The sequence below is a fragment of the Seriola lalandi genome, unplaced genomic scaffold (assembly GCF_002814215.2).
Source record: "Seriola lalandi dorsalis isolate HSWRI2012SDOR001 ecotype SW California unplaced genomic scaffold, Sedor1 jcf7180002054661, whole genome shotgun sequence".
Classification (NCBI taxonomy): Eukaryota; Metazoa; Chordata; class Actinopteri; order Carangiformes; family Carangidae; genus Seriola; species Seriola lalandi.
Window position 1 is genome coordinate 128,975 of NW_019525214.1, and position 12,999 is coordinate 141,973.

Consider the following 12,999-nt stretch of genomic DNA (forward strand, 5'->3'; position numbering starts at 1 on the left):
GAATTTTATCTATTTCCATTTAACCCTCGGGTGGAACCAGCCTTGAGATAAACGGACTGCAAACACACTTGTGAAAGTGGAGTGTAATTAATACAGCCTCTTTACTTATTGGGTAAGTGTCCATTTATAAGAAGGAGGGAGAAGATGAATATCGGTTGTCCTCGGCTCTCTTTAACATGAATATTTCATATTTTCGATTGGAGGTCCATTCGTTTCACATCCGTTATCTCCTGCTGGACATTTTCCCCTGACCTGTGTTTTTCCTACTTCTACTTTTCTTTTTCCCTCTTTGAAGTTATTACACCATTTGTTGGACTTTTCCCATTTACAGCAGATCAACAACAGTTTTCAAAAGCTGTATTTCCAGTGACGGGGGCCTCAACTGGAGAAGGTAACAGGTTTATTTGAGGCAGCCCTTTGTTTCTACTGTAGTTCCCTGTGTTTGATATGTGGAATTGTTTATATTGATATTTAAGTGTAATACCTCGTTTTGATAATTAAAAAAAAAGTTTTTAAATGTCTTAAAAATGTCCAAAAATTATATTTAATAGCATTAAAACTTTAGAAACTAATTTCATAGTTATTTTCTAATGATGGATTATCACTATGATAAGCCAATGATAGGAACTTTTAAGATGTTGTCGGCTCGACCGCTTTGCCGCTGGACCACATCGTATACTTGTATTGTAATGAGGTCCAATGTGGACCGCCAACATTTTTGTTATTTTCTAATGAGCCAAAAGATGGAAAAAGTTTGGAGCCGCTGGTCTAATCTACAGGTATCTAACAAAAAACACATTGCATTGGTATTTCTGGTTTAAAATTAAAATGCTTGCAGAAAGAATTTGCAGTAGTTTTGAAAATCATGTGAACACAATGACGGAAAAGAAACAGACCCGAAATTTGGCCTTTGATAACATACGAGAGGCAGGTTGGTGTTACACTCCTCCAAACCAAGCGGTGTAATTCTGCTAAAGACATAAATTGGTCGGGTAGAGCCCTCGAGAGGTTACATTAACTTTAAAGCACTTATGATTAAGGGAAAGACTTTGATCAAGCTGGACCACAATCAGAGAAGAAGAGATCTGCAGCAAACTGCTGTTTCTGCCAAAGGTTCTTTTTGGCTGTAACTGATGCATCTTTTTTCACATTTTAATATTGTATTGTGACTTTAATACTTGTGTTATATGGTAGTAAACATTGCAGATATTCCTTTATGTCTGTATGAAGCTGATGTAATTCTGTTTGACCCACTTCAATCCCACTTCAGTTCAGTTAAAGAATAATATAATAAACCCTGATTGGCAAAGTGGTTGGTTATAATGCAGAAATAGTCCACGAGGCATTTCCTCCTTTGTCATATCTTTATTTGTTTCATGGTTTTTCTGTGTTTTCTTCTTCCCCCCTCAGTGCTGCGACTTGCTGCTGATGGAAATGGCGTTTTAAATAAAAACCTGTATTATAAATAAATTGCTTTATCAGGAAAAGACCGCTTTATCATCATTGTGCTTGTTATTGGAGAAACACTTTGTTTCTATTAAAGCGTCCAGCCGTGCAGAACCACAGTAACAGGGATTTAAAAATGCCATGTCGCTCAGTATAACAGACGGTGTGTGCGTGCACAAGATAAGGTGTTTTGGTGTAAACACATTCTCTATTGGAAGTAAATCACGGCGTACATCGGCAGAAACAGAGCAGCACGGAGAAGGTGTGTGCTGTAATTTAAAGTTGTGCAGCATTCATTGTTTCAGAGAAGTTTCCACTGAGTTTCAGGGGGAATCTGAGGAATCGCAGGTCTGGGAGTTTTTGAGCAAATCTGAGCACGAATTCATTTCTAATTTCACTGTGTTTTGAGCTGACTCACTCTGCGCATCGCTTTGTTTGCCAACCTGAGCAGAATAAAATAAAACAGGATTTTCCCTGGCTGTGGATCTTCGCTGAATATTATCTGCTGAACTGCAGGAAAACACTTTTAGAAAAAAGAAGGAATCAGATATTGATCGGTGCGAGTGGAGGAAGCAGGAAGAGTTCAGGAGGAGACCTCGCACTCAGGACTTCCTCCTCCTCAAAAGCCAGTTTTAACTTTCTTCTTCTCACACACTCACTGCTCATCCAAACGCTAGAATAAGTTATGTAATGTTTTATGCAATAAAGAGAAATAAGGAGGGTTGGTAGAAACAGATCTGTAGCAGGGAATATTTGTTTCAGACATTCCCATTAGGTTTGAATGAGAACTTTTGAAAACCCCACATCTCCAAAATCTTCGGGTTTTCATGAGCTTTTTGTTTTAAGCTTTAAGCTGTGTGACATTTTTTAAACAATGCATGTGGTTTTTGATTTATTCATTTATCCTGAGAGATGAATAAAGGGTCATACTTCAGATTTTCATTTTTTGAAAAATCCATTTTTTTCCATATGACCAGCTGTAAATACTACAATACCCATGATCCTCAGCTGCTGTTTGCTCTGGAGAGGAAGCCGGTCACAGGTGGAAGTCTCGGCTATAGCTAATTCAGAACACTTTATCATTGTAGTTGTTAACAAAAACATGGTGCCACAGGGACTGAATTGGTTATTAAGTTATTTCTCACCCAAAGGCTCCTTAGGAGTCGTAGCTGACCTTTTTTACTGATGATATTTTATATTAATGTGCATCCAAAGCCAAACCAGTGATGAATATATATTACTAACAAGTGTTGTGTTGTGCAGCTTTATTTTAGAAAAGCCATTTTGGATTCTATATATATATATATTTCAGGTAAAAACACTCAGAGAAACCAATCCTGCAAGGTTTGGATGGTGGGTCCAGGTGGGCGGGGCTTGGTGACTGCTTTGTTGTGACATCACAAAGTTCCAGAAGTCCTGACGGCTGGTTTTAAGGCTCAGTTTCTGAATACAGGCTGTGTGCATTTCTCTGTGGACTGAGGCTTTGATACTTTCACAGCATTAATATAGAAGCTAGAGCTGATCTATAATCACACTACACATGGACACAGACCTTTACACTGGAGGAGCTTTAATTCTTTATGTGCCTTTAACATCTTATCAAAGATATTTTCTAACACAGTTGAGCTGTAACTGTTTTTTACTTCTCTAACACCTGAGATAACTTACTCCACTTCTACTTGAGCTTAGTTGTCAGTTGAACCAAATTATTAAAAGATAACATTTTTCTGTTTCCCTGTAGCCGTATCTAACGTTGCAGACAGTCTCAGTTTTATTTTGCCACCACCTCAACACAATGGAGCTGAATGGTGTCTTATTTGTGCTGCTCAAAGCGTTCAACAAAAACTGTCCCACTTCCTCTGGATAATCCTCAGACCTCTCTGTCAACACTTTCCTCTGGGAATTATTTTCTGCCAAAGTACAACCAACACCAATGAACACGGTCCAGAGAGGTTCTGTACTTCACAACTGACAGAAAAAAAAATGAACCAGGTTTAAAGTTTGATTTAATTTCCAGTTTGTTTTACTTCTTCAAAATTCTGTTTTTTTTTTTTTTTGACATCAGGTTTTTGGTTTTCTACCCGTGTTGCATTTTGGTGTCTGGAGATTTTTCAATGTTTTACTCTTGGAAAAAAAAATCGAATTCGTTTCTGACTGACTGGAGCCTTGAGCTGAAAATTTTTGACTCACCTGAAACCATCAGAGGAGAGAAAATTTAAATTTCATGAGGTAACAGACAGAACTTCAGGACATCTGAATGCACTTGAACATGCTGGATGGAAAGCTTCACTTCCTGTTTGTCTTGAATAAAAGATCAGACTCCTATCATCAAATAAGAGGATTTTCTGCATCACACAGTTATTGTACGTTTTTGGCTGTTTTACTTGAGCTCTTCAGTCCATTCGCTTAAAAAAACACCAGTGGTTGAAAGCTGTGAAAGCTCATAAGGGAACCTTTAATCCTAGATTCTTTTTTTTCTTTTTTCTTTCTTTGAAAAAAGAAAAATGAAAATATCATAGTTCTGACCCTTTTTCTTTTTTCATTTTCTTAACATATTGAAAATAATATAAAAATATTTAATATTTTATTCAGCATCAAACTGAAAAGAATCTCCTGAAGCAGCTAAAAATAGAACGTCATCGTTATTGAGAGTATGAGTTCGCAGTTGAAAGAGGGAAGATCAATGAGCGTGATGAACACATGGCTTGAAATAAATCACTCACCATGTTCCACTTTGGGAAGAGGAAGTCGGTCCCGACGTACTCAAAGAAATGAGCGAAACCTTCTTTCAACCAGACGTCCTCCCACCAGACCGGAGTCACCAGGTCACCAAACCACTGCACAAAACACACACAGAGGAAACATTCACTTATTTCACTTAGTTTTCTGTCACGATATAATAATTTCAACTGAGAAGAATTAATGTTTATATGATGGTGTGTTTAAAGAAACTAAATCAGATGTGTCCAAATAAAAACAAATGACTTCAAACGGAGACAAGATCAGTTTAGAGTTCAACACTGAGGAAATCTGACAGTGTCCAAAATCTCTCTCTATTCACCATATAGTCAGTTTTTGAATCGGAGACTTGTTCTGTGTAGTGACCTCATAAATTCACAATCCCACGACGCAATGTGTTGTGTGAAAAATACAAATGCATGCAAATCTACAGCTGATGCAAAATTATTTATAAATGTGCAGTAAATGCTAAGATCAGCCTGCTAACATGCTCACAATGACAAGATAGATAGATAGATAGATAGATAGATAGATAAATAGATAGCTGACCTGTCTCCTACAAGTCGCGTTCGTATACAATTAATTTGCAACAGCAAATATATTTTGAAGGAACCGTGAATGTAGTTTTTAATACAGAAATTGTTTTAATTTTGACCTGATGACGGGGCTCACCAGAGTTCATACAATTCATCCTGAGGAGACCATGAATATCTTTACTGAATTTTAATTTAACCGATATTTGTTGAGACTTTTCACTCAGAACCACAAACGTCGACCTGCCGGTGGCTCTAGATGAAACGTCATTAGGATCCATCCTCTGGGGACCATGAATATCTGCACAGTCCGGATCAACGCCGCCATCCATAGAGCCACGAAGCTCAAAATGCCACAAGGTGCAAAGGTGTGGACAATGAACTCAGAGCGTGGAGACGGGGGACTCGCTCTGACGTGGCCCCCGCCTGGTGAGACCTGCCGCCTGACAGCAGCCGGCAGAGCGTACGCCCCGAGCCGACACCACGAAGCAGAACTTATTCATCAGCAACGCCCGGGGGCAACCGGCAACGTTGGGAGCAGTGGGTTTGGCTCTTGCTTACAGAGCATGCTACCACCTGATTGGGCGGTGAGTTTTTACCCAGGGTGCCTCAGAGCCTCTTCAGGGGAGAGCAACAGTCAGGTCTAATAAAGGCGGACCACCTTAAAAAAAATCAGCTGCAGACTGAACTTTGCTGATAGCGAAAACGTACGGTCACAAGAGTAATACATTTGGACCCGGGCTGTTTCCTGGCAACGCCGTTTGAATGAAAACGATGCAACGCTTGGGAACAAATGTGTGTCCCTGCCAGCTTTGTTTCTGAGACTGAACGTTCCCTTTAAAACCTTCAGCTGCAGAGCGGATGGCTGACGATCGTCAAAAAAATAAAATAAAAGAAGTTCAGCACTAAATTCACTTTAAACCCTCATTAAAGCCTCCGTCTGCAGGAGAGGCACACACTGCGGGTATCATACCGCTGCACAGTGTGTGTGTGTGTGTGAGTGTGTGTTTCTATACATATTTGGCAGCGTTCAGTGTTTTCTGCACTAAATTGTCCTTCAGCTGATCAAAGTCGGCTCGGTGAAGTCCAGAGAAAGTGATACTGTGCATGTGAGGGTAGCAGAGTTAAAGTCCTATTTGGAACATTTTGCTCTGCGCTTGACAAAAGTCAAGTTTAATTACGTGGCCCAAAGTCACACAACTCAGACCAACGGCAGCGCTGGCCTCTGTGGCGCCAACACATCCAGCCATCAGGGAAAACCAGACACTACCACAGCGCATCAGAAACAGATGACCGGGGCTTTGTTTGTTTTTAAAGTGACGGAGGCGCAGAGAGCATCCGCCTTAATGGAGATCAGAGGCTGGTGTCTATATGTAGCGGCGCGGGCGAGGAATCCCACTTCAAAGAGCGTAGGTGGCATCAATCACACACTGGCAGGTGGTGGAGACGCAGCGCTAACACTTCTGTTTGAAGATGAACTGTAGAATTGTTGACCTAGAAAAACATGTTAAACCGCTGCGGATGCAACCTATGCTGCGTCACTGTGGCCGAACTGCGGTTTCATCTGTGGACAGATTCACAGTGTTGACTTTTTTTTTGTCTTTTGATAAAGACGACCAAACATTTACACATTTGAAACAAACTCATGGTTTGAAGCATTTTCACGTCTGATGCCTGGTTCATGTCACATTGGTTTTACCACAGGATAGTTTCAAATTCATAAAGTGTTTACGTCAACATTCAAATCAGAATTATAACATGGACTTTATTTGCGATATGAAATACTGAGCATAATGAAAAAAAAAACTTTAAACAACAAATTAAACAAAATGATAAAATAATAACACAAAATTAAAATAAAAAGTTACCTAGCTATTTTGCCAACAAAATAAAAGCACAAGAAAGATCTTTTTCTTTCTTTCTTTCTTTTTCTTTCCATTGCAGCAATGCTTTATTTCAAGCTATTGTGAGCTTTCATTCTGAAAGGTTCTGACAGGAAGTTCCAAAGGTTGTTGCTTGCTTGACAGACCTCTGAAACAGCAGACATACGATGTGTGATAAGAAATTTAATCAAATTTAAATAAATAAAGAGCTAAATTGAAATGTATGATCAATGCACGATCCACTCTCCAATCATACAACCATCTTCCTGTCTCTCTGTTCTTTACCATCTGTCACACACGTTGATGTCAGTGTTTGCTCACAGCTGTGAGCGATTGACGATTTCCCTCACTCTCCTGTTAGTTCGTTGCTTCTTGCTCAGTCTCAGTTGAGTCTGAATGAGCCGCAATAAAAAATGCATTTCATTCAAATGATTCTGGTGGACTTCACCCATCTCAGACTGCTCTATCAACCTATTTGGCTTCACCCTCCTTCACCTGTACGGACACACACATGGTCCACAGCTCGTGAAGCAGATGTAGTGAAGCAGAAGAATGTGTTCAGACATGCATACTAACGTCTCCTGCTTTCTCTCTGGCAGCGCTGAGTCTGTGTCTGGGCAGGGATTCAAACCGACCACCCCGTGGGACCTGGCAGACTGTTCAGCTGCGGCCGCTGCCTGGCTCAACAAGCGCTGGTTCAACTCCCCGAGGCGGAGCTGCAGTCACAGCGGAGACCAGGGCAGTCCATGGAAAACAAAACTCTGCCAGATTTAGTTGTAACTGCATGATGAGAAGTGTGAGGTCACCAGTTCAACTGCGCACTCACAGCATAAATGTTGAAATGTGAAAACTAATCAAATGAAAGAGAAAACTGTAAATATAGTTTTGAATTACACTTCACATACACAATTATCTACTTTTCTTCTTGGCCTCTCTACATATTTCTTTGCGGTGCCAAAGAAAAGTACAATGGAGCGAACCCTTATTAAGATCAATAGGGTTAAACTGCAATTCATTTTCTGGGAAATCTAAACAAAACATCTCATTTTCCAGGAAGAATACAAGAAGGAACTGTTTGTGTGACCATCCATCCATCCACCCATTTTCTTCCGCTTCCCTGAGGTTGGGTTGCGATGGCAGTAAGTTAAGCAAAGGTAGTCCAGATGTCCCTCTCACCAGCAGCATTCTCCAGTTCCTCCTCGGGGATCCGGAGGCGTTCCCAGGCCACATGGGATATATAATCCCTCCAGCGGGTTCTGGGTCTACCCTGGGATCTCCTACCAGATCAATGAGCCTGGAAAACCTCCAAAAAGAAGGTGGCCAGGAGGCACCTGATCAGATGTCCACACCACCTCAACTAGCTCCTTTTCGACAGAAAGGAACAGCTGTAGCTAGCAAACAGCTAACTCTCTTTTTTACAAAATTATGTCAACAATCGTTCCCATAACCTTTGTTTATTATTGTTTAACCAAGGCTTGTATGATGCTCCAGGAGTCTGTTAGATAACGTGATAATGCATTCAATGCCGGTTGGCTTATGAAGTGGCCTAAAGGAACTATGTGCATGTTTTGCTATTGCTACTTAGCCAACATTCGCTTCTATGTCTATCAGTTCTTTTCTTCTTCTGAAGTTAGCATGCTAACCAGCTAGCTCTGGCTCGGTCAGACTGCCTCTTCATTTTCCAATACCGAGTCACTGTAGCGTCCAGTCTGGCCTGAAGAAGTAGCTGCTCAGAGGACGTACTTTAACCTCTTTTATTGTAAGTGCAACAATGGTTGAAGGTCTTCGCAAGAGTGGTAAATAATGCTAACACTGGCTGTGTAGCATTAGCAAATCTCACAAATAACTCCTTTAATCACACATGTGGACAGAGTGGCGTTATGTTACATCTACATGTACGTCAACAACTCTCTGTTGCTGCAAACCACAGATAAAATACAGCAAAATGTCGACATGGGATGGATTTTACTTCTCAATAGCTGCACACTGTTATAACCTCAGGTCAGCACTAAAAAGATCAGTCATACACTCCCGTACCTGACGATGAAAAAAGGGATCAAATGGTTCCTGTACGGTTGATACTGCGCTCCCAGGAAGAAGAAACAAAGATAAAAACCAGTGAATGGGGATGGAAATGTATTTAGTGAGATTTTTCCTGTAAAGGTTTCTGTTTAATTATTAAGCAGTCGGATCAAAGCATTGGTTTCCACTCTGCAGTGAAATCAGTTTCAAGCTCTGTTTTTTTTCCTCTCTATCAGACAAACTGCTGCTGAGCTGCTCTTTCATTAAACATGACAGTTTACATTTGATTTTTGTTCTGCTGCTTTGAAAGGATTTCACCCTTTATCCAGCTGGATGTTAATGTTAGAAATGGGTCAGTAAGTTTTCAGTTTTCATCAAACCCTTAATCTCGTACATGTAGAGTTTGTTCAAGCCTCCTGACAAATAGAAAATATAATTAATTTTACAGTGGAGAGACTTTCCGTTTCATAGCGACTTGATACTTCTGTCATAATGAAAAATGACGACTTCTGTAGTTTTTACAACACACTTGTCTTCATTAGTCGTTCTGTCGTCTCTCATCCTGTTTCAGGCCTCATTAAAACGTAAAGCCAGGTGAGTTATATAAACAGGTGAGTTCTATAAACAGGTGTCATGAAGGAGGAAATTAGCTCTAGAGACCAAAACAGTTTCTGTACCAGGCTGTAAACATGTTTATTTCTACTGTAAAGTTGGACATTTTAACATGGGAGTCTATGGGGACTGACTCTCTGTTGGAGCCAGACTCTAGTGGTCGTTAGAGGAACTGCAGGTTTTGTCACTTCATTTGATCATGAAAAAAGGACTGTTCTTTACAGAAGTATCTTGCATCTTTTTCGGCCCTTTGTGGTGACTACAAACCTTTTCTCTTTGGCTAGATACAGCTGCAAGAACCTCTGCCAATGAAAAAGCAAAGGGGGGGGGGGGGGGGGGGGGGGGGTCGGCCTGCCCCTGCACACAGCCCCTACAACAATGCACGAGTAATAATTCAAGGTGACACAGATGGACATGAAAGCTGAGTGGTGTGTGTGTGTGTGTGTGTGTGTGTGCAGTTATCAGAGCTTTGTTTCTGCCTCTGTTTGCTTTTACTCCCAGTGGTCAAAAGCCACTTAATGCAGGTAAAGTGGCAACTTGTTAAATGCAGATCAGTGTTTGTAGCAGCAGCACTGCCGGTGTCTTGCTCCAGGGAACCTTCAGGGGGAATTTTCTGCTGCGACAACAAACAGCATTAAGGGGAACCATATTACAGTGACACCGCGACGGACTACCTTTTTATTTTACAAACTACATTACATTCGCCGGCATTTTTAAGATAATGTTACTTGCGTCACACATACAATTTCAAACCAATTATGCATTGACGCACTGAATTAAAATGAGGGAAAACGACAGAGCGGGCAAACCCTGCTGTTTTCTTTCTCAGCACCTTTATTCTTCCTTCACCCCTCTCTCTCTCTCTCTCTCTCTCAGAACAAAGCAGATCTGTGCCTTTGATCATCCTCCTCTTCCTCTCCTCCCTTCGTCTGACCCTCGCTGATAAATATTCATCCCTCTCTTCAGCAGAGGGACTGAATCTGATTTCCGCTCTGTTTGGATGGAGCTCCTCACAGCTCCTTGACATCCAACAAGAAACAAGTCTTGTTTGTCATTTGGCACAAGCACTGTTTACATCCACATATCTGTGAAACTGTAAAGACTTTCACGGTGTCTTTAGCTATGACGAGCTGAATTGGAAATGAACATTATCAACAACAAACCTCCTGCTTAATTAATCTTTGTGTGACTGGCGGTAGGTTGGGGATTCAACGGTGGCCACCAGCCAATTGTTGGTAAGTTTTGCAACTTGATTTTGGATAAAAGCCTGTGCTGCAGAATTAAAGACCAACAGTTCTGAGAAAAAGAACTCAATGGCAGCTGGACCACTTTGAGCTTGGATAAGAGACCAGTTGAATCCATGATGAGAGACATGTTGCATCTGGACCACAGCAAGATGTGGTAAGAGCTGGACCGGTGGGATCGGCCTGAGAGCTTGGCTGTGGAGTTCTGGACACTTGGGTTGGGACCACACAGGATGGAGGGTAAAAGCCTTGCTGAAGAGTTCTAGGCCACAGGCCCAGACTAGGTGAACCTAGGGCAATAAACAAGCTGTGAGGTTCCAGACCAACAGGACACAAGCTACGAACCTCACAGTATCTTGGACCAGGGATAAAAGAGACCAGTTGGATCCACACTTAGATCCATACAGAGTCCTGGGGCCAGTTGCACAAAACACCCTTAAGTTTTATCTTTCAAAATTTAAGGTTTTCTCCTTATCTTACTTAACTTAAAGAATCACTCAAAGTCAGTTAAACCATTGCACAAAAGACCTTAAAAGTAAGGAAAAAAACTATCGTATTACCATATCAGTCACTGATAATGCTGATGAAAATGCAGATTAGTCTGAAGCTCCAGTTCTTGTTGTTTATTGTTCTGATTGCTGCGTTTTCATTCCTTTTTTCATTTTGTGTTATTTTTAATTGTCTGATTTAATTTTCCTTTTTCCTAATTAGAGTCCTGAAATGTTTGTCTGTAAATTGCTGTATAAAGTTTATTATTATTATTATTATTATTACAAAGTTCATTAGAAGATCTATTGTTGATAATTCATAAGGCAAAAATTAATTCAAGTTTTTTAATAGTTTTGTGCTATTTATTAACAAAACAATACATCTCATACGAGGTATTCGCAAACAACGTCGCTGATGATTTGTTTTTATGTGACCGACCAAAATATTTCAGTCACACAGAAGGGAGGAGGAGGGGAGAGGGTGAGGAAGGACGGGGGACAAAGTAAGAGATGAGACAGAAAGACAGATTTGTGTAGAGAGACAGTTTGTCAGACAGACAGTTAGTGTGTTTCAGCTCCACGACTCTGATCATTTCTCTTTATATTCTTGTTTTCCTGACAGTCCTGCCACACTCCCATTATTCAGTGTGTGTGTGTGTGTGTGTGTGTGTGTGTGTGTGTGTGTGTGTGTGTGTGAGAGACGTTTAAATTGCTATATAAAGCCAGCTGGCAAAACCAATCTGTCACATCCATAAAAGCTTTGATTTACAACAACAAAACAACACAGTTCAGTGAAGCTTTGTGTGTCTGTATGTGTGTGTGTGTGTGTGTGTGTGTGTGTGTGTGTGTGTGTGTGTGTGTGGATGCGTTCTGTCAATTAAAGACAAACAAAAGCAAAACGAATCAGAGCAAAACGGTTCAGCCTGAGGAGAGACAGAGAGAAACAGGGAGAGGTCTGAGGAGTCAAGGTAAAGCTTCACTCCAGGTGAGACTGAGTGTTGAAGACCTTCCATACTTGATGAATCAATACCTCTACAAGGACTCTACCCTACATGAACATATAAACAACATGAATAAATCATAGTTCATTTTAAATAAAATATGACAAAAGTGCATTGGAAGGGTGGAACGTATGTACGTATTTCTATTATTTAAAAGAGAAGGGTCGGACTAGTCTGCATTTTCGTTATTGTTGACAACTCCCATACATTCTGACGTCCCTACGCTGTGTGTGGCTTCCCTTGGCTCCCACTGAAGATGTAAATCTTTAAAACAACTCACATATATATATAATGCATTTTTAAAAAAGGGTTAATAAAATAACTAAAACAGCTGGATACTAGTTTCATTCAAACGTTATTTAAACAGGAGGAAGGAGTGCATTTGTTCGGGACTATTTTCAGCGGAGGATTAATCTACATCTGGTTCTCTAGTTAGTCTTCATGGAAGCAGTAAAATATATAAATACATCCAGTTAGTTTTAGTCAACAGCTTCCTTGAAAACATTGATTAAATTGAAATATTTAAAAATGGCTTAAAAATGTCCGAAAACAGCTGGGGGCTGTTGTAATTACAGACTATTTTCAGCAGTGGATGAATACATACTTGGTGCTCTAGTTGGTTTTAATGAAAGCAGGAAAATTCAGAAATACATCCAGTTAGTTTGTAGTAGTCCAGCCTCCTTGAAAACATTGATTAAATTTAAATATTAAAAAAAAAAAACAAAAAACAAAAAACAGACAACCACCCGCCAACAAAAACAGTTGGCGGGTGGTTGTTGTCGGGGACTATTTTCAGCAGTGGATGAATACACATTTGGTGCATTAGTGGGTATTTGGGGCAGCAGGACGGTGTGTGTGGGACTGGGTGGAAACAAACTGAAGTGTGTGTGTTGATGGTGATGTAGGAACATGTCACCCAGTACACCAGTGCGGCTCCCTGATGGTTTTTTTTTGGATTTTTTTTGGATCAGTGGAGCTCTGTGGCTCCGAGGGTTCAGTTTCTTCATGAGGTTTATAGACCATAACAAAAA

General features: G+C 40.5%; 1 protein-coding gene across 1 annotated transcript in view; it reads right to left on the reverse strand.

The window, feature by feature from the left end:
* Positions 1–12,999, reverse strand: part of LOC111665930 (thyrotropin-releasing hormone-degrading ectoenzyme) — a 141,132-nt gene that overhangs the window by 39,494 nt on the left and 88,639 nt on the right. The window contains exon 6 of the mRNA XM_023421057.2: positions 4,170–4,283. Coding sequence (XP_023276825.1) covers positions 4,170–4,283 — 114 coding nt within the window. The remainder of the gene's footprint in view (positions 1–4,169; positions 4,284–12,999) is intronic.